The following is a 20778-nucleotide window of genomic DNA, read 5'->3' on the forward strand; positions in this document are numbered from 1 at the left end:
TGGATAAACAATGTGTTAAATACATACAACGGAAATACCGTTCAGCCATAAAGAGGAATGCAGTTCTGATATGTGCTACAACATGGACGAACCTTGACAACATTATCTCAGGGCAAGAAAACTGACACAGGAGGACAAGTATTATATGATTCCACTTATATGAGATACCTAGACTAGGCAAGTTCACAGAGACAAAGGAGAAGAGAGAATACCAGGGGTTGAGGAGAAAGAGAGAATGGGGAGTTACAGCTTGAAGGGTACAAAGTTTCTGTTTGGGATGCTGAAAAAGTTCCGGAAGGTGTGGAGCAATGGAAACGCCCATACACTCATGGTGGGAATGTAAACTGATACAACCCTCTGGAAAATAATTGGCATTATCTAGTACAGCTGGAGGCACATATGCACTCTCTGATGTAGCAATTCCACTTTTAAGTATTTATCCTAGAGCAGTGGGTTTCAAAGTGAGATCCACAGATGCTTGGAGGTCCCAAGCCCCTTTCAAGGGGCCTGGAGGGTGAAAACAATTTTTTTTTCTTTTTTTTTTTTTTTTTTTTTTTTGAGATGGTGTCTCACTCTTGTTGCCCAGGCTGGAGTGCAATGGCGCGATCTCGGCTCACTGCAACCTCTGCCTCCCGGGTTCAAGCAATTCTCCTGCCTCAGCCTCCCGAGTAGCTGGGATTACAGGCACCCGCCACAATGCCCGGCTAATATTTTGTATTTTTAGTAGAGATGGGGTTTCACTATGTTGGCCAGGATGGTCTCTATCTCCTGACCTCGTGATCCGCTCACCTTGGCCTCCCAAAGTGTTGGGATTACAGGTGTGAGCCACTGTGCCCAGCTGACAATTTTCATAATGCTACTAAGATGTTATTTGCCCTTTTCCACTAAAGTGCTGACTTTTTTTTTTTTTGAGATAGAATTTTGCTCTTGTCACCCAGGCTGGAGTGCAATGGCACGATCTTGGCTCACTGCAACCTCTACCTCCCGGTTCCAGCAATTCTCCTGCCTCAGCCTCCTGAGTAGCTGAGGAGGTGTGCACCACCACCCCCTGGCTAATTTTTGTATTATGACTAGAGATGGGGTTTCACCATGTTGGCCAGGCTGTTCTCGAACTCCTGACCTCAGGTGATCCACCTACCTCGGCCTCCCAAAGTGCTAGAATTACAGGTGTGAGCCACCGCGCCTGGCCCACAGTGCTGACTTTGATGGTGCAAAAGCATTTGTGGGTAAAATTGCTGGCACCTGTGCATGGATCAAGGCAGTGCCATTAATTATATCAGTATCCTTTATTCTTCACTGCCACACACTTACAGTTTAAACAAAAAAATTAAGTTCACTTAAGAATGTTCTTTGATGAAGAAGTATCAGTTATTACTTTGATCAAACCTCGACCCTGAGCAAATGCCTTTTTAGTGCTGTGTGTGATGAAATGGGAAGGAGATACAAATAAGGCACTGATGTTGCACATCCAAGGGTGAGCACTGTCTTGAGAAAGAGCATTTGTGTGGGTGACTGAGTTGTGAACTGAATTAATTAGCTGGGCTTTTTTTTTTTTTTCAATGAAACACCGTTTTTACTTGACAGACCATGATTACTTGCAGACAAACCATGATTACTTAAGTTTGAAATGTTTTCTTTTTGTTGTTGTTGTTTTTGTTTGTTTGTTTGTTTTGAGATGGAGTCTCGCTCTGTCGCCCAGGCTGGAGTGCTGTGGTGCAATCTTGGCTCACTGCAAACTTTGCCTGCCAGGTTCAAGCGATTCTCCTGTCTCAGCCTCCTGATGAAATGTTTTCTTGATGTTTCCTTGAAAATGAATGAGGTAAGCCTGTCACTTCAAGGAAAACGACTGAGATTAATTGTTGCCAATAACAAAATTTTGAGCTTTCAAACTAGAACTGGAATTTTGGAAAACTTATGTCCACCACTGTGAACTTGACAACTTTCTAACAGTTCAATGCTTTTCTGATGATAACAGTAATGATGTTAGCAAATGCGATTTTTTTTTTTTTTTTTTTTGAGACAGGGTCTCACTTTGTTGCCCAGGCTAGAGTGTAGTGGTGCAATCGCTGCTTACTGTAGCCTCGACCACCTGGGCTCAGGCTATCCTCCTACCTCACTCTCCCAAATAGCTGGGACTACAGCTGTGGATCACCACACCTGGCTAATTTTTGTATTTGTTTGTAGAGATGGGGTTTCATCATGTTGCCCAGGTGGATCTTGAACTCCTGGGCTCAAGTGATCTGCTCGCCTCAGCGTCCCAAAGTGCTGATATTACAAGGTGTGAGCCACTGTATCCAGCAGCAAGTGTGATTTTTAAAAATGTTGTACAGTTTGGAAGAAGATCTACACAGCTTAGTAAAGCAATATTTTCCAGATGACCACCAAAATCACCAATGGGCAAAAAATTTATTCAAATTTTTTTGTTTTGGAAAATGGAGTTAATCTTTATTAAAAAATTAATTATGTTAACATGAAATAAGTTTTTTTGCTATTTTGAAATTAATAAATATATTTCAAATTTCTGTTTTAATTCCTTTCTTTCTTTTTTTGAGACAGGGTCTTTCTCTGTCACCCAGGCTGGAGTGCAGTGGCACGATCACAGCTCCCTGTAGCCTCAAACTCCTGGGCTCAACGGATCCTGCCATCTCAGCCTCCCTAGTAGCTGGGCCTATAGGTGTGCATCACCATGCCTGGCTATTTTTCATGTATATATATTTTTAAGAAATTACTTTCTCCATGTTGCCCAGGCTGGTCTTGAGCTCCTGGGGCTCAAGTAATTCTCCTGCCTTGGCCTCCCGAAATACGGGGATTGTACACATAAGCCACTGTGCCCAGACTGTTTTAATTTCTAATATGGTAAATATTGATGAATATAACCAATAACATGTTGATAAACTCGCTTTCTGGGAGAAAAAAACCAAACAGCCTGATATGTAGCCTTTGCCAGTTCTGTGGTGGAAATATTCCCACTGTGACTGACATCAAGCTACCAATGTGACTTCATAGAGCATGTTATTGGGACGAGACCACAACTGGCTCTCATGAGCAGGTACAACCTGGCTCCAGCACCACTAACACAGTCCACTACAGGCGCCCGCCACCACACCCGGCTAATTTTTTGTATTTTTAGTAGAGACGGGCTTTCACTGTGTTAGCCAGGATGGTCTCGATCTCCTGATCTCATGATCCACACGCCTTGGCCTCCCAAAGTGCTGGGATTACAGACATAAGCCACCGCGCCTGGCCCGGTATAATTCAGTTTTTAAAACCTTTTATTGTCACATAAAACACAAATATCCAAAAGTACATTAAAAATAAATGTACACAGATAAATGAATTATGGAATAGCAAACCCCACAAAAAACACTGAGTTGATCAGGAAATAAAATATTGCCAGCACGCCCAAAGTACTCCACATGCCCCTCCCACTCACAACCCATTCCTCCTCTAAAGGAAACCACTCTCTTGACTTTTATAGCCATCACTCCCTTGCTTTTCTTTATATGCTTAATGCCAAAGTATGCTCCTAAACAATAATGTTCAGTTTTGCCTATTTGTGGACTGCACAGGGAGATAGTCTCCAGCATGGGTCAGAAGTACTGTCTCTTCCAAGAGAGGAAGGACAGGTTGGGTTTCATGCTTCACAAGGCCTGTATTTATACATATTCAGCAGGTTTGGGGGAAGCTATTTACACTTATGAGTGGAACTGAGCACATACACAATGGAAGAACATGTATGTAACATACATCTTTCCTAAACAATAATATTTAGCTTTGTGTGTTTGTGGACTACATATAAATGGAATCCTACCGTATGTATTTACTCAAGTCTGGTTTCTTTTCCCCAATATTGTTAATGTTTTTAAGATTCACCCATGTTGCATGTAGCCATGGCTGCTATGACTGTTTTGTACATGATTGTCATCCAAAAGACCACCAGGATGGCTGAATAGCACGACAGCTTTATTGGTGATACCAGTTTGCAAACTGCGGGCAGCGTTTTAATATTAAATGAGGTGGAATTTGGCTCTTTATGTCAAAAGGTGAATGTAGGACACAAAGAGAGTTTGTGCACAGCCTCTATAAGCTGGCTGAAACTGGCTTTAGGTCTGCAATAACTTATGAGAAAAGAATGTTTGTAAGGCCAGTCCTCTGTCCAGTGAACCTGGGAGGTGGAGCTTGCAGTAAGCTGAGATCGTGCCAGCCCTGTCCCAACTGTGGTCTCTGCTAAATAAAGGTTTATTCTAATCTGCAGAACATCTTTCATGGTCTTTTCCTGCCACAGGCTTAGTTTCAGGATGGAACACGTAGTTTCCTGGACTTCCTCTATTTTTGTTTAAAGGCTGTTGGAAACTTTCTCTGAATTGCCTACTGAAATCCAGCCTCTTCATTTTTAGCAAGCGATACTGTAGCACAGAGTTTTGTTTAGTTAACTTAACCACGTGTTATAGACCATCTTCCTAAGTCAACCATTAAAACCCTTGCAGAGGATTTCATCATACGGATGAACTACAATTTATTGAACCAGCCCTCTGTTGATGGATATCTTGGTGCTTTTTAATTTTTTTTTTGCCTAATGAATGAGCAAGACAAAGGCCCTTATCTCATTGGACTGAGCTCTGTGGGGATGGTGCCCAGGTCTAATTGCTAATGCATTGCAGCTGTAGCTAAGCACCTGCCATAGAATGTGAAATGATTGTGGAACGAATGAATGAAGACTGAGTGAATGAACCATATTATACCAGTGCCAGTACAAAGACAGAATTCTTTTGTGCAAGCCCCTGCAGAGTAGCAGACAGGAAATGGAGCCCAGTGGTTTAGGTCTGAACCAGAGGGGATTTAAATCTCTTCATGGGATTTAAATCTAATCACAACTGCATGACGTTAGGCAGCTACTTAATCTCTTTGCTTCAGTGTCCTCATCTGTAAAATGGGTATAATAATGGCATCTGCCTCAGAGGGCGGCTGTGAGGATTAAGCAGGTGAATAAATGTATATAAATGTCTTTGCTTGGAGCGAGCACATCAACATTCATTAAATAGTTGCAGACTTTAACTCACCCCAATTGTAAAAGTGTAGCAAGGATGATACTAGTATTGTGGTGACAACACAGAAACCAGGTTCTTCTGGCCAGTGCTTTTGTGGGGGTGGTTGGTTTGATTTGTATCTGTGAGGTCAATTCTGCTTCTGCAGAATCAGCTGTTCTCTTACAGAGAGTATTTATACCCAGAGTCTGTCACCATGGAGACAGTCAACAGTAGAGGGGCCATTTTATTCTCTGAGATTAGCAGGGAGTAGTCTACTACTCAGTCAGGAGGCCAGTTGGGAAGACAAAATAGGCACCCCAAACTCAGCAACTTCATAGCACCTTCCTCTCCCCCTGAAGCCTTAAACTGTGTCAAGTCAAAGAAACCTGGGGCAAATCCTTATCATGTTTTTGACTGCAGTAAATCCACAGCCACTCTCTACTCCAGGCTGGCAGATTGAGACCAAGTACTCAACGAAAGTGCTCACTGGAAATTGGGTGGAAGAGAGGAGAAAGGTAAGGAAACGAGAGAGGCTGGACAGAGGGCTCAGAGGAGGACCGATGGGGAGAGGCAGGAGTGAATTTCATCTCTGTTTTCAAATAGAGGGCAGCAGATGATTGCATCTTGAAAATATTAAGATTGCATCTTAAATATTCAGCAGGTTTGGGGGGAAGCTATTTATACTTATGAGTGGAACTGAGTACATACACAATGGAAAAACATGTATGTAACATACATCTTTGTTCTCTCTGTGCTCTACAAAGGATAGTTACATTCAAGCAATCATCAATATTCATGCATTTTGCATGGTTTCTATGACTGGTTTATACATGACGGTCAGCGAAAAGACCATCGACACTCTGTTACAGATATAATAGGGACATTGAAAATACGGTAACAGGGTGTCAATGTAGTGCCTCTCAGCACTCTTCTCAATGAAGTGTTTCTAGGCGTATGGATATTTTCTGTCATTAATTCCTTTATACTTGATTTGAAGAACACTTGCTCTCCTTATTCTGGCCCTTCCCAGAATATGGTACCTCCTGAGGCCAGCTTGCCACTCTCTGCATTGATGTCTGGGGATTTGCTGCTGCTCTCTGGCACCTTTCCACAATCCTGCCCTACTAATGCATTTCAATTTTTACTTTTTTTCTTTTTTTTTGAGACACAGTCTTGCTCTGTTGCCCAGGCTAGAGTGCAGTGGCATGATCTCGGTTCACTGCAACCTCCGCCTCCCAGGCTCAAGCGATTCTCCTGCCTCAGCCTCCCAAGTAACTGGTACTACAAGTGCATGCCACCATGCCCAGCTAATTTTTGTTATTTTTAGTAGAGATGGGGTTTCACCATGTTGGCCAAGCTGGTCTTGAACTCCTGACCTCAAGTGATCTGCCCACTTTGGCCTCCCAAAGTGCTGGGATTATAGGCATGAGCCACCGCACCCAGCTTCAAGTTTTACTTTCAAATAGAACAATTTGGCTCTTGGTTTTCCTTTGTGTTTTAAAGGTCTTTGGAAAATACTTTGCCTGAGTTGGCAAAGTTTCAAGTTGGCATACTTGAAATAGAATATCTTCATTTGTGTTTGGCAAGACTGAGCCACTTAAAGTTTTTCAGAGACATCTAGACTTCCCCATGTCTTCTTGGGAAGTGGGCAAGGGAAAGAAAGTGAAATAGAAATGTCAGCTTTGGTATGGGGAAAAGAAGGGAAGGTTAAAGGCTGTTTTCATGGAGAACGTTAGTAATTACCACCTCTCTGGCCAGATACAACCTTCAGTCACCATCAGCTACAAATGTACTTGACCTTGTTTGGTGAGCAGGTGCGTGCAAGAGAAGTTCCAAAAGCAGGAAGGACTGGTTGAATACCTTCAGGTGCCCATGAGTGATGCAGTACTCAGGGATATTATGGCCTGGTCTCACACCTAGAGAAGATTGCATAAAAGTAGTGGAGTTGGAGTGACGTCAACAAAGTAGTGGACTAAGAAGCTCCAGGTTCTCATTCCCTATAGAAACATTAAAGAAAAAAACATAAAAACACTATAGGAGCTCTGGAAAACAGTCAAAGATATATAGCCCAGTCAAATGGCCAATCAAGAAAAAGACACATTCAAAATGAATAGGAAATTTCATGATGTTTTTACTTGTCCTTTCCCACTACCTCCCCAGCACAGCACAGCATAGTCTGCATTTTAGGGTAAGTGGCAGCTTGGCTCCAAGTTCCCTTCTTCAAATCCAGAGTGAGTGGAGCAACATTTGAACCTGTCTGGGGCTGCCTGAGGGATTGCTCTCTATTTCTTCTAACTTGGAGCTCAGACGGGAAAAGGTGGCATAGTTCAGATCTCAGGCTGGGAAAAGCCATGGAAAGCAATGACAGGCACAGCTAGTGAAAGCTGCCAGGGGATTACAGATCTATAAATATCTAGGGCAAGAGATTGTGGATAGAGGAATACGATAGAACATCTGAAGTCGAAGAAGAAGCAGGGGTGAGACTTTTTTTTGGAAATTAAAACATTTAAAAGCAGCTGTGTATGTAGGGGAATTAAGAAAACACACACACACACACGCGCACATACACACACACACACACAGGTCCAGGCAAGATGTACACCAGAAAAGACTTGAGAATATTTTAAGCCTTCATGTTGGGCTGACCCCAAGACTCAGAACATTGCTTGCTAGTTAGAAAAGGTCTTCCCTGCACAGAGCCAGTCTACAAAGACTGGAAGAGTTGGCTGCTTTTCAAATGCCCAATTTTCAATGAAAAATCACCAGACATACAAAGATACAGGAAAAAAAGAAAAGGCCCATCCAAAGGAAGAAAATAAAGTGAGAGAAACTCTCCCTGAATAAACACAAGCATCAAGGTACTAGTCAAATACTTTAAAACAACCGTCTTAAATATGGACAAATAGGTAAAGGACACAAAGAACTAAAGTAAATCAGGAAAACAATACATGAACAAAATGAGAACATCAAAAAGGAGATTGAAATTATAAAAAGGAGTCAAACCAGTTTTAGAGCTGAAAAATGCAATAACTGAATTGAAAAATTCAATGGAGGAATTCAACGGCAGATTTGAATAGGCAGGAGAAAGAATCAGCAAAGTTAAAGGCAGTGAACAGAGCCTAAGGGACTTATGGGACATTATCAAGCAGATTAATATATGCATTAAGAGAATTGCATAAGGAGAAGAGAGAGAGAAAGGGGCCAAGAGAGCATTTGAAAAAATAATGACTAAAATCTTCCCAAATTTGAGTAAATACATAGATCTACAAATCCAAGAAGTTCAATGAACTCCAAGTAGGAAAAATCTAAAGAGTCCCTCATTGAAACACTTTATAATTAAAATATTGAAACCCAAAACAAAGACAGAATCTTGAGAGCACCAGGAGAAAAGTAACTCATCAAGAACAATGGCTCCTCAGTGAGATTATTAGGGGATTGACCAGATGAGGTGGCTCACGTCTGAATCTCAGCACTTTGGGAGGATAAGGCAGGTAGACTGCTTGAGCCCAGGAGTTCAAGACCAGCTGGGCAACGTGGTAAAACCCTATCTCTACAAAATATATACAAATTAGTTGGGCACGGTGGTATATGCCTGTAGTCCCAGCTACTCAGGAGACTGAGGTGGGAGGATCACTTGAGCCTGGGAGGTGGAGGTTGCAGTGAGCCAAAATCATGCCACTGCACTCTAGCCTGGGTGACAGAGTGAGAGTGAGGCCCTGTCTCAAAAAACAAACAAACAAACAAACAAACAAAAAAACAGATTATTAGGGAATTTTCTCAGCAGAACCCTTGGAGCCTGGAAGGCAGTGGGATAATATATTTAAAGTGCTGATAAAAAAATACTGTTATCTGATAATTTTGTATCCCACAAAACTGTCTTTTAAAAATGAGGGAGAAGTTAAAACATTCCCAGATAAACAAAAACTGAGGGTGTTTATTGACAGTAGACCTACCTTGCCAGGAAAGCTAAAGAGAATCCTTCAAGTTGAAACAAAAGGACATTAGACAGTAACTTGAAGCCATACAAAAATATAAAGTTGTCCAGTAAAGGTAAATATGTAGAAAAGCATAAAAGCTAGGGTTATTATAATTTTGGGGTGTAATTCCAGTCTTTATTTTTGACAGAATTTAGAAGACAAAGGCATAAAATTATAAATCTATGTAAATGAGTATGCATTATATAAAGATGTAATTTGTGACTTTAATAACATAAAGCAGAGAGAGGCAAAGCTATAAAAGAGTAGAGTTTTGGTATGCAATTTCAGTTGGTCACAATTTATAATATGTTGTTATAGCTGTAGGATATTGTGTATAATCCCCACGGTACCCACAGAGAAGATGCCTATAGAGTATTCACAAAAGAAAATAATAAGGGAATCAAAATGTGGCCCTCAAAAATTAAACACAAAAGAAGACAGTAAGAGAGCAAATAAGGGACAAAAATCTACAAGACATACAGAAAACAAATACTCAAGTGGCAAAAGTAAGTCCTTCCCTATCAATAATCACTTTTAAATGTAAATGAATTAAACTTCCAAATAAAAGGCATACATTAGCAGAGAGATTTATAAAACAGGATCCAACTATATGCTGCCTACAAGAGACTGACTATAGATTGAAGCACACATGTAAGTTGAAAGTGAAATGAAGCAAAAAGATATTTTTTTTTGCCAGAAGGGAGCAGGTATGGCTAGTATCAGGCAAAGTAGGCTTTAGGTTAAAAACTATTATGAGACAAAGAGGGACATTATATATTGATGAAAGGGCCAATTCACCAAGAAGAAGGTACAATACACACATGTATACACCAAATATTAGAGCTCTGAAATATATGAAGCAAAATGGACAGAATTGAAGGGAGAAATAGATGGCTCCACACTAATAGAAAGGTACTTCAATATCCCACTTTTAATACTGGATAAAAAAACCCCAGAAGATCAGTAAGGAAACTGAGGACTTGAACAACCCTATAGACCAATTGGACTTGACAGACACTCCACCCAACAAAGGCAGAATAGGTGTTTTTTTTTTTTTTTTTCTCAAGTACATATGGAATATTCTCCAGGATGGGCCATATGTTAGACTACAAAACAAGTTTTAATAAATTATAAAGATTAAAATCATAAAAAGTACCTTTTCTGATCACAAATGAAATGAACTTAAAGATCAGTAGCAGAAGAAATACAGAAAAATCCACAAATATGTGGAAATTAAACAACACACTGTTTTAAAAAAAATCAGTAAAGAAAAAAATCACAGAAAAATTAGAAAATAATAATGAAAATACAACATACCAAAACTTATGGGATTCAGTGAAAGTACTGTTAAGAGGGAAATTAACAGCTGTAAACACATTAAAAAAGAATAAATATCTCAAATTAACCTAACTTTACACTTTAAGAAAACAGAAAAACAAAGAACAAACTAAATGCAAAGCTAGCAGAAGGAAGGAAATTAAAGATTTAGAGAAGAGGTAAGTAAAATAGAAAATAGAAAAACAACAGAAAAAAATCAATAAAACCAAGCTGGGACCGGGTGCAGTGGCTCATGCCTGTAATCCCAGCAATTTGGGAGGCCGAGATGGGTGGATCATCTGAGGTCAGGAGTTCGAGACCAGCCTGGCCAACATGGTGAAACCCCATCTCTACCAAAAATACAGAAATTAGCTGGGTGCTGTGGTTCATGCCTGTAATTCCAGCTACTAGGGAGGCTGAGGCAGGAGAATTGCTTGAACCTGGGAGGCAGAGGTTTCAGTGAGCTGAGATTGTACCACTGCACTCCAGCCTGGGTGATAGACCGAGACTCCATCTCTAAACAAACAAGCAAGCAAACAAACAGAAAACCAACTTGGTTTTTTGAAAAGCTCAATAAAATTTACAAATGTTTATCTATATTGACTAAGGGAAGAAAAGAGGAGATGCAAGTAACTAAAATTAGAAATGAAAGTGTGAAATAATTACCAACTTTTTTCTGACATAAAAAGATAATAAGAGAGTACTGTGAACAATTTATGCTAACAATTGGATAACTTACATAGTTCTCCATGAAATGGAGAAATTCCAAGAAATACACAATCTATCAAGACTGAATTATAAAGAAATAGAAAATCTGAATAGATCTATAACTAGTGAAGAGATTGAATTAGTAATCAAAAATCTCCCAACAAAGGAAAGCCTAAGACCAAATGACTTCAGTGGTGAATTATAACAAATATTTTAAAAAGAATTAACATCAGTCCTTCTCAAATGCTTCCAAAATATTGAAGAGGAGGAAATAAATTCTAACTAACTTTAAGAGGCCAGCATGACCCTGATACTAAAGACGAAGACATCACAAGAAAAGAAAACTACAAACCAGTATTCTTTATGAATATTGATGCAAAAATCCTCAAGTAAATAGTAGAAACCCCAATTCAATATTATATTAAAAGGGTTATATACAACATGATCAAGTGAGATTCATTCCTGGAATGCAAGAATGGTTCAGGGCTGGGCATAGTGGCTCATGCCTATAGTCCCAGCACTTTGGGAAGCCGAGGCAGGCACATCAGTTGAGGTCATGAGTTCGAGACCAGCCAGGCCAACATGATGAAACCTCATCTCTACAAAAAATACAAAAATTATGTGGGTATGGTGGCACATGCCTGTAGTCCCAGCTTGAAAATGGCTTGGACCTGGGAGGTGGAGGTCTCAGTGAGCCAAGATCTCACCACTGCACTTCAGCCTGGCCAATTCTGTCTTAAAAAAAAAAAAAAAAAAAAAAAAAGGTTTAATATATAAAAATTAATCAGTATACTAGAACGAAGGAAAAAAAACTACCTGATCATCACAATGTAGAAAAAGCATTGGGCAAAATTAAACTTCTTTTTATTAAAAAAAAAAAAAAGCATTCTACAAACTACACATAGAAGGAAACTGCCTCAGCATAATAACAAAAACCCACAGCTAACATAATACTCGATGGTGAAAGATTGAAAGCTTTTCCTTTAAGATTAGGAATAAGACAAAGATGCCAGCTTTTGCCACTTTTATTCAACATCGTACTGGAAGTTCTAGCCAGAAAAATTAGGAAAGTAAAAGAACAGCTTCCAAATTGGAAAGGAAAAAGTAAAATTATCTCTCTTTTTGCAGATGGCGTGATTTTATATATAGGAAACCCCTAATGATTTTATATGTCGGAAACACACATGCACCCACACACAAACTGTTAGAACTAATAAACGAGTTAAGCAAAGTATGCAAAAGTTGATTGTGTTTGTAAACACTAACAGTGAACTCTGAAAAGGAAATTAAGAAAACAATTCTATTTACAGTAACATCAAAAAATACAATACTTAAGAGTAGGCTTAACCAAGGAGATGAAAGGCTTATATACATTGAACACTACAAAACACTGCTGAAAAAAATAGAGGACATAAATTAATGGAATGACACCCTGTGTTCATGGATGGAAGACTTCATATTGTTAAGATACCAATACTACACAAAGCTATCTACAGATTCAATGCAATCGCTATCGAAACCTCAGTAAAGTTTCTGCAGACATAAAATCCATCCTAAAATTCATATAAAATCTCAAGAGACTCCAAATAGCCAAAACGGTCTTGAAAAAAAGAACAAAATTGGAAGACTCACATTTCTTGGTTTCAAAACTTACTAAAAGCCACAGTAATGAAGACAGTGTGATACCGGCATACAGACAGATACATAGACCTATAGAACAAAAGAGCCTACAAACAAACATTTGTATATACGATCAAACGACTCTTGACGAGGATGCTAAAACTGTTCAGTGGGGGAAAGGACAATTTCTTCAACAAATGGTGTTCGGTAAAGTGGATATCTGTGTGTAAAAATATAAAGTTAGGTCCTTCCCTCATTCCATATACAAAACTGAACTCGAAGTGGATCAAAGACCTGGATAAGACCTAAAACTACAAAACTCTTAGAAGAAAACACAGGGGGTTGGGTGTGATGACTCATGCCTGTAATCCCAGCACTTTGAGAGGCTGAGGTGGGAGGACTACTTGAGGCAAGGAGTTCAAGACCAGCCTGGGCAACGTAGCAAGAGCCCATCTCTCTCTTTTTGAAATTAAATAAAAAAGAAGAAAACACAGGGGAAAAGTCTCATGACATTGGCTTTAGCAAGAATTTCTTGATATGACACCAAAAGCACAAGCAACACAAGAAAAAAATAATAAATTGGACGTCATCAAAACAAAAGACTTTGTGCCTCAAAGGACACTATCAACAGAGTAAATGATAACCAGTGGAGTGGGAGAGAATATTTGCAAATCACAAATCTGATAAGGGGCTAATATCCGGAATATGTAAAGGACTTCTATAACTCAACAATAACCAAAGACAAGCAACCTGATTAAAAAATGACAAAGGAGCTGAATAGATATTTCTCCAAAGAAGATGTACAAATGGCCAATAAACACATAAACATAGTCAGCCTCACTGATTATTAGGGAAGTCCAAATCAAAACTACAATGAGATACCACTTCACCCTTTAGTACGGCTAGTATCAAAAAACAGAAAATAACAAGTGTTAGTGAGGATATGAAGAAATGGGAACCCTTGGACCCTAAATGATACTGCCACTGTGGAAAACAATATGGCAGTTCCCCAAAAAAATTAGACATAGAATTACCATATGATCCAGCAATTATGCTTTTGGTTGTATGCCCAAAAGAATCAAACGCAGGGACTCAACAAGATATTGTACATTCACAATAATAGTAACTATTCACAGTAGTCAAAAGGTGGATGCAACCCAAGTGCCCATTGATGGATGAAAGGATAAACAAAATGTGTAAGTATACTATGGAATATAATCAAACCTTAAAAAGGAAGAAGATTCTGACACATGCTATCAAATGGATGAATTTTGAAGACATTATACTAAGTGAGCTAAGACACAAAAGGACAAATATTGTATAATTCTACTTACGTAGGGTGCCTGTAACAGGCAAGGTCATGCAGAGAAAGTAGAATGATGGTTGCCAAGGGCTGCAGGGAGAGGAGAATGGAGAGTTGGTGCTTAATGGTCACAGAGTTTCAGTTTTGCAAGGTAAGTAGAGTTCTAGAGATGGATGGTGGTGATGATTGCACAACAGTGTGAATGTCACTGAACTGTAGAGTTGAAAATGGCTAAAATGGTAAATGAATTTTATGTTGAATATATTTTACCATATTAAACGTTAAGAAAACTAATTAGAGAACAAAATGTAATTTAAAAAGTGAGAGAGTTGGAAAGAATGAGGAACGAAGAAGAGAAAGAAAGGGAGGACTGGGCACAGTGGCTCATACCTGTAATCCCAGCACTTTGGGAGGCCGAGGCGGGTGGATCACAAGGTTGAGAGATCAAGACCGTCCTGGCCAACATGGCAAAACCCTGTCTCTGCTGAAAATACAAAAATTAGCTGGACACAGCGGCGCGTGCCTGTAATCCCAGCTACTCCAAGGCTGAGAGAGGAGAATCGCTTGAACCCGGGAGGCGGAGGTTGCAGTGAGCCGAGATCGCTCCAGTGCACTCCAGCCTGGTGACAGAGCGAGACTCCGTGTCCAAAAAGAAAAAAAAAAAAAGGAGGAGGCAAAAAGGAGACAAGAGCAGGGAGAGAGAAGATGAGAAAGGACACAGGTGCGGATGATGAGAAGGTGGCCAGGGGAGACAATGACAGCTCTTCCCAGGGGTGACGCATGGCAGGCTCCCTGTCCCCAAGCAAGCTCTTTTCCTGTGTTGGGCAGGATGTCCTGGGGTTTGTATTTACCTTTTCCCGACCCATCTTCTGATGGCCCAGGAGGTAAGGGGACCCAGCAGAAGTTTGAGAAGTGGCATCTCAGAGGCTTTCCTGAATATTTGGTCTTTTTCAGTTCACCAGAGACACTGACAAGACACCCCAATCCATTTACGGAAAAGAATGCATCCCTTTTCCAGACCACAGACCGGACCAGATCTCCAGGTGGTACGGGAAAAGGAAAGTTGAGGTAAGAGGGAGTGGTGGCTGGGACACTCAGGCCTGGACCCCACCCACAGCTCAGGGGACACCAGCCAGGTTCTTATAGGTGTATTATCCTCTTGGGGAAAACAGGAGTAGTCTCATTAATACCCTCCCAGCCCAGGGGCTGCAGATAGCACTAACCCATAATTACCTGTGTGGGCTGATGATCTGTTTAATCTCAAACTGGCAGCATTCCCTCCAACCTATATCCCAGCACCTGGATCACACTCTTCCAACAGAATATGGGCAAAGAATGTGAGAAACAGCAACAAAAAGGTAAATGATGCATATAGTCGGGAATCACATAAGGCACTGCAAAAGCAGCTAGCAGTGATGTATTTGGACAAACAGTGTTGTGTATTATCCGTGCTGCAGCTTCCTGTTCTTTTGTATGAAAAGTCAAGCACCATTCACACGTTGTATTGACTGGGCACTTGTCTGTGGGAATCATGGTGTTCCAGGGGTTGGAAGCAGAAAGCAGGGCATTGCAACCTCAGAACATGCCCCCCACACCCAAGGAGGGGCATTTGAGACTATTATTACCTTTAGCAATCCCCCTGGTGAGTATCTAGGAGACAATTATTAACTTGGTGTGCCAGAGGCTCAGAGATCCTGGCGCTTCCAGGAACAGCAGGGAAAGCGGTCTCCTACAGTAACCCCTGTGGGCAGCTCCCAGCCGGCACAGCCTGGGGAGAACGAGCTTGTAGGTGCTCACCCACTGGGTGCGCAGCTGTGCTCTGTCCCCACCACACTCTGGGAGTTCCCTTGACTTGTTTCTTTTGCCAGCCTGCTGTTCTCATAAGTGATTTCTGTCTCCCCGCTCCCACCGCACCTGACCCTACTACGCCTGCTTCAACTCAGGGTGGCAGCAGAGAGGCACGGAATAAGGTCGTGGACATCTTTTGGAATTGGGGCATTTTAGTGATTGGAGGGACCCAAGAGATCATTCAGCTCAGCGGCCGGAGGTGTCAGGTGTCTTTTTCAAAGCTGTGTGGCTTATTGGTAAGGGATGAAGCAAATTGCTGCTCTGCAACTCAGGCAAAGAATGTCCTCAGATTCCATTCGTCATCTGCCAGAGTCGCTTATTTGCATACTGCATTTAGGGATCCACGTTAGGATAAGCAGCAACAGATTTTCAGCTCTGTGCTGGCAACCCCAGACCACTCCCTCATCCTCAGACCACGCTGACATCCCCAAGCAAGCTGATGCTCTGGGGCTGCTGAGCTTCACCGGTAGTGGGCACCAAAGACACAAGTGAATTTTAACATAAACAAGTCAAAGTTAGAAGCCAGGATCGGGCCGGGCGCGGTGGCTCAAGCCTGTAATCCCAGCACTTTGGGAGGCCGAGACGGGTGGATCACGAGGTCAGGAGATAGAGACCATCCTGCCTAACCCGGTGAAACCCCGTCTCTACTAAAAAATACAAAAAACTAGCCGGGCGAGGTGGCGGGCGCCTGTAGTCCCAGCTACTGGGGAGGCTGAGGCAGGAGAATGGCGTGAACCCCGGAGGCGGAGCTTGCAGTGAGCTGAGATCCAGCCACTGTACTCCAGCCTGGGCGGCAGAGCGAGACTCCGTCTCAAAAAAAAAAAAAAAGAAGCCAGGATCGGGGGCTCTCGGTCTCCAACCATCCATGTGTGTGAGGTATTGACCCTAGTTCTCAGTACATTGTAGAGCATTTAGAGAGCTTTTCTGAAAGACCTTTGGACCCATTACAAGCTCTGACCAAGAGTTTAACATACAATCTAGTTAAAATTAAGAACCCCCGCCCCCACCCCACCCACACCCCGCACTGTCCTCTCCAAAAGAACAGACAATTGAATATTCATTTCTTCTTTTCTTTTCCTTTCTTCTCTTCTCTTCTCTCTTCTCCTCTCCTCTCCTCTTCCTTTCTTTTCTTTATTTTGAGACAGAGTCTCGCTCTGTCACCCAGGCTAGAGTGCAGTGGTGCGATCTTGGCTCACTGCAACCTCGGCCTCCTGGGTTGGAACAATTCTCCTGCCTCAGCCTCCCGAGTAGCTGGGATTACAGGTGTGTGCCATCACACCCAGCTAATTTTTTTTTTGTATTTTTAGTAGAGACAGGGTTTTGCTATGTTGGTCAGGCTGGTCCTGAACTCCTGGTCTCAAGTGATCCGCCCACTTTGGCCTCCCAAAGTGCTGGGATTACAGGCGTGAGCCACTGTGCCCAGTCCTGAATATTTATGTCTAATGTTTCTGTTCGAATTGCCTGCTTGTGGGATGGGGCTCTGAACATAACCCTGCTACCACACGGCTGCTTCAACTCTGTCAGCTCTTCTGTTTCCTTCATGATGCCCTTCTTCTCCTAGGACAGCTTCCTTCTCCATCTCCCACTCTCCACTCCCACTTGCTCTTCCTTCTTAGGCGAAAACGATTCCAAAGTTCATATCCCCAACTGCCTCCTTTATCTGATTCTCACACACCAAGCCAATGTTTCCTCTGCCTTAAATCACCCCAGGGCTAAGTAGTGGACAGTAGAGAGCACTTCTAGGGCCCAGAGCCCACAAACTATTCACACATCCAGTCCTAAACTTGTCCACCCTAAACTTGCCTCACCCAATGGTTCCCATGGAAACCACAGTAAAGGCTCTGGGCCCTGCTCCCCGCTCGTTCCTTCCGCCTCCCGACCAATGACCAACACTGGTGCTTCCTTATGTGGCCCTGCAGGGCATGGCGTACTCTTCCTCTTGAGAACTGTAAGTAACAAGCTCTTCTTTCAAAGGTAGTTGTCTCTGTGTCTGTCACTTTCCCAAATAAGGAAAAATCCCAGGCACCCAATAAAGACAGCAGGACCACACCCCAAATCAAGAGAAACTGCGAGAAAATTCCTCCTGGCGTCTCTCCCTCCCAAGCCACGAGGCTGCTTCTGCACTTCCCTCTGTTGATGGGAAACCCTCCAAGTCACTTCGGCACTGGAAATACACTACGGGGTACCTGGCGATGTGGATCTTGGGAATCCTGCTTAATGTCTGTGCCCACCCCCCTTGTCTTCCTCTGGCATTGTGATCTGACTTATTTATGGGACCACCACTTGAAATATTGGGTGCAGCTGGCATTTCCAGACCATAGCAGACACAGGCCTCCCTGTCTGCTCCAGACAAGAGGACAAGCATGGAAATCAACATTATCCCCCCTTGTAAATCAGTGCAGTTCCCCAGGATTCCCTTCTGGGCCCAAGAGGATTTTCTTAGGAAAAGCACTGAATCAGGCAGACATCCCAGAGAAAGGAGAACATGGCTTTCTTCTCCCTGTAAATTACTCCTCACCAAAGAAATCACTCCCCTAGTTTCCAACTGAGCGAGCAGTAAATCGTGTGCAGGAGAAGATAATTTATAGGGTGTTGTCTGATTCTTCCCACAGTAACAGACTGAAATATAAGGCACACACGTCAGGCTGGCTTTCACCATCTTTTCCTTGCCCTTAGGAACAGGCTTGGATGCATGAGACTTGAGACAAATAGGCTGCAATTTCAGATCACAAGTGAGGTGGTACTGACTCTTCCCATTCAGCAGGATGTCCTGGCTTTAATTTTAATGTGCCAACGTAGCTCATTCTAGGAATGAATTGACTTGGCATGGGACCGGCCATACAGAGAACTGACTGCAGCTAGCTGGGATGTGTTTGAAAGTGGGATGCCTCAGAGTGGGATAAACAAGTGTGTTTCTGAAGACCTTTTGCCAGCCCATGGATGCCCACTCTCTCCATTAGCGCCAAAGACCCCTACATGTGGCAGCTCCTGTCTCCACCATGGCCAGGCGGATGCCTTGCTCCTATCAGTAATGAGCCCACTGTGTCTGTCCTTCCAGGGGCTCACCTACAAACACCTGATCACCCACCACCAGGAACCCCCACATCGCTACCTGATCAGCACCTATGACGACCATTACAACCGGCATGGTTACAACCCGGGGCTGCCTCCGCTCCGCACCTGGAATGGACAGAAGTTGCTGTGGCTGCCAGAGAAGTCTGACTTCCCCCTTCTTGGTATTTTTATAATTCAGGGTTTTCCTCTGAATTGGTCTGTAAAGGTGCACAGACCAATGCAGCTATACCTGCCTTATGCAGAAGGAGCCACACAGGTGGCCCTGGCTCCAGGAGAGCAGTGGATGACACAGTCGGGGCTGAGTCCTATTGTCCCCTCAGGGCTGCCTCCTGTGCTCTCCCCTTGATACGGGATAATCTTGGCTGTGTAATGAAGCCATCACCTGTGCCCCATGATGGCATGCTTAGAGCACAGGTGGCAGGGAGCGCATCCACGCATCCTTCCTCCCAGTCGTATTTACTACATGAATAGTGACAATATTTCCCAGGTAGTGCTCCTTGCTGCAATGGTAACAAACACTGAGGAATTTCTGGCCTCGGGGAGTTGACATTCCAGTGGGGAAACAGGTAAGACACCACTAAAAAGTAAGAACACTTAAGATCACATAGATAATTTTAGACCGGAATGTGTGCTATGGAGAGAAAACAGGTAATGGATAGAAAGTGAGGTGGTGAATTTGTGAGCCTCCTTTGGTTCACACGTTCCTCCTTGGAAAAGTGAGGGATGGTCTTTGTTGAGGAGATAGTTGAGTTGGGAAGAAGGGAACCATACAGGGATCGATGGGGAGGGCTTTCCAGAGGAAGGAACAGAAAGTGAAAAAGGTCTACGGCAGGAATGGAGGAGGGCCATGTAGGGGCTCACAGGGCACAGTGAAGGGAATGAAATTTGTCCTACCCACAATCCCAAGACCTGGAATGCATTTTTGTAGGAGAGTGCCTTGATCTGATTTACATTTCAAGCCACGTCCACCCTAATGAGGACACAGAGCAGTGCCATCTCTTTGTGGTCCTACCTTTTGATGCAAAGGGACATAGGTCAGAGGATGAGCTGCTGGTCACTCTGCATTACTTTTGCATGGAATTCTTCTCAACATCATTCTCCATGCACACAGCTTCCTTCCCGACAGGGGTGGGACAATTACTCAGGACTAGCGAGGCCATGCACAACCTCACCATGGGGGCTGACTTCTCCAAGGCCCCCGTGGCAGAGACTGGTCTCCCCTGAGCACTTGGGATGCAGGTGCACCTTGAGACCGCCAGGGGCTGACTGAACCAATGCTCTCTGCAAGGCTTCTTCCCTCTGGGGCTCTGCTGGCCTTGGTGCCTGACAGAGCAGCCTGGGAAAATCTCCAGCGCCCCTGCTGCCCAGTCTCGTGGCCATTTAGAGCAAGACTCCTTCTCTAAGCCCCATTCAACAGGACCCTGGTTTCTCTTGCAGCTCCCCCTACAAACTATGGACTCTATGAACAACTTAAGCAGAGATGGCTCGCACCCAAGGCTGGCCTGAAGCAGAGCACGTACACTTCATCCTACCCCAGACCACCATCGTGTGCTCTGTCCTGCAGGGAATATGCGATTCCGGTCCCTCCCCATCGCCTGCATCCTGTCCCACACTTCTGAGAGCTGCCACCCCAGTAGCAGCTCAGATAGAACCAACTGGAGACCCACAGCATCCCTGGACTTGCCAGACAACAAGCGGCTGCAGATAAACTCAGAGTACAATATCCGGCCTGTCAAGGATGCCCTCAGAATAACCATCTGCATTTGGCGGTACCTGTCCCCTCCTCAAATCCCACAGGTTCCTTTCTTTCCATCCCACAATTAAAGCTCTTTGACACTATTGCTGGGCTATGTACGTGCACAAGACAGACTCAGACTGTCAGAGAAAACAGGAAGGGCCCTTA

The 20778-nt window shown here is 43.1% G+C and overlaps 2 protein-coding genes across 3 annotated transcripts in view; one reads left to right on the top strand and one right to left on the bottom strand.

Moving 5' to 3' along the window:
• DHRS3 (dehydrogenase/reductase 3) overlaps nt 1-20778 on the bottom strand; it is a 1035619-nt gene that overhangs the window by 177029 nt on the left and 837812 nt on the right. The gene's annotated exons all lie outside the window — the stretch shown is intronic.
• Nucleotides 5244-20714, top strand: CFAP107 (cilia and flagella associated protein 107). 2 transcript variants are annotated; one of them, XM_050788942.1, is made up of 5 exons: nt 5244-5542; nt 14907-15020; nt 15896-16036; nt 18859-19036; nt 20313-20714. In XM_050788942.1, the coding sequence occupies exons 1-5, from the start codon at nt 5432-5434 to the stop codon at nt 20492-20494; spliced, it is 726 nt and encodes a 241-aa protein (XP_050644899.1). In that variant the 5' UTR covers nt 5244-5431; the 3' UTR covers nt 20495-20714. The 2 variants fall into 2 exon arrangements, with proteins under 2 accessions (XP_050644899.1, XP_050644904.1); XM_050788947.1 differs by lacking the exon at nt 15896-16036 and having other exon boundaries at nt 5256-5542.

The sequence above is a fragment of the Macaca thibetana genome, chromosome 1 (assembly GCF_024542745.1).
Source record: "Macaca thibetana thibetana isolate TM-01 chromosome 1, ASM2454274v1, whole genome shotgun sequence".
Classification (NCBI taxonomy): domain Eukaryota; kingdom Metazoa; phylum Chordata; class Mammalia; order Primates; family Cercopithecidae; genus Macaca; species Macaca thibetana.

Bases quoted from the DNA above. Each gene is read 5' to 3' on its own strand.
- CFAP107 (XM_050788942.1), top strand. From the start codon at position 5,432: ATGTTTTTGACTGCAGTAAATCCACAGCCACTCTCTACTCCAGGCTGG. The intron at 15,021-15,895 runs GTAAGAGGGAGT...GCTTCAACTCAG, and splicing joins ACGGGAAAAGGAAAGTTGAG to GGTGGCAGCAGAGAGGCACG. The intron at 16,037-18,858 runs GTAAGGGATGAA...CTGTCCTTCCAG, and splicing joins CAAAGCTGTGTGGCTTATTG to GGGCTCACCTACAAACACCT.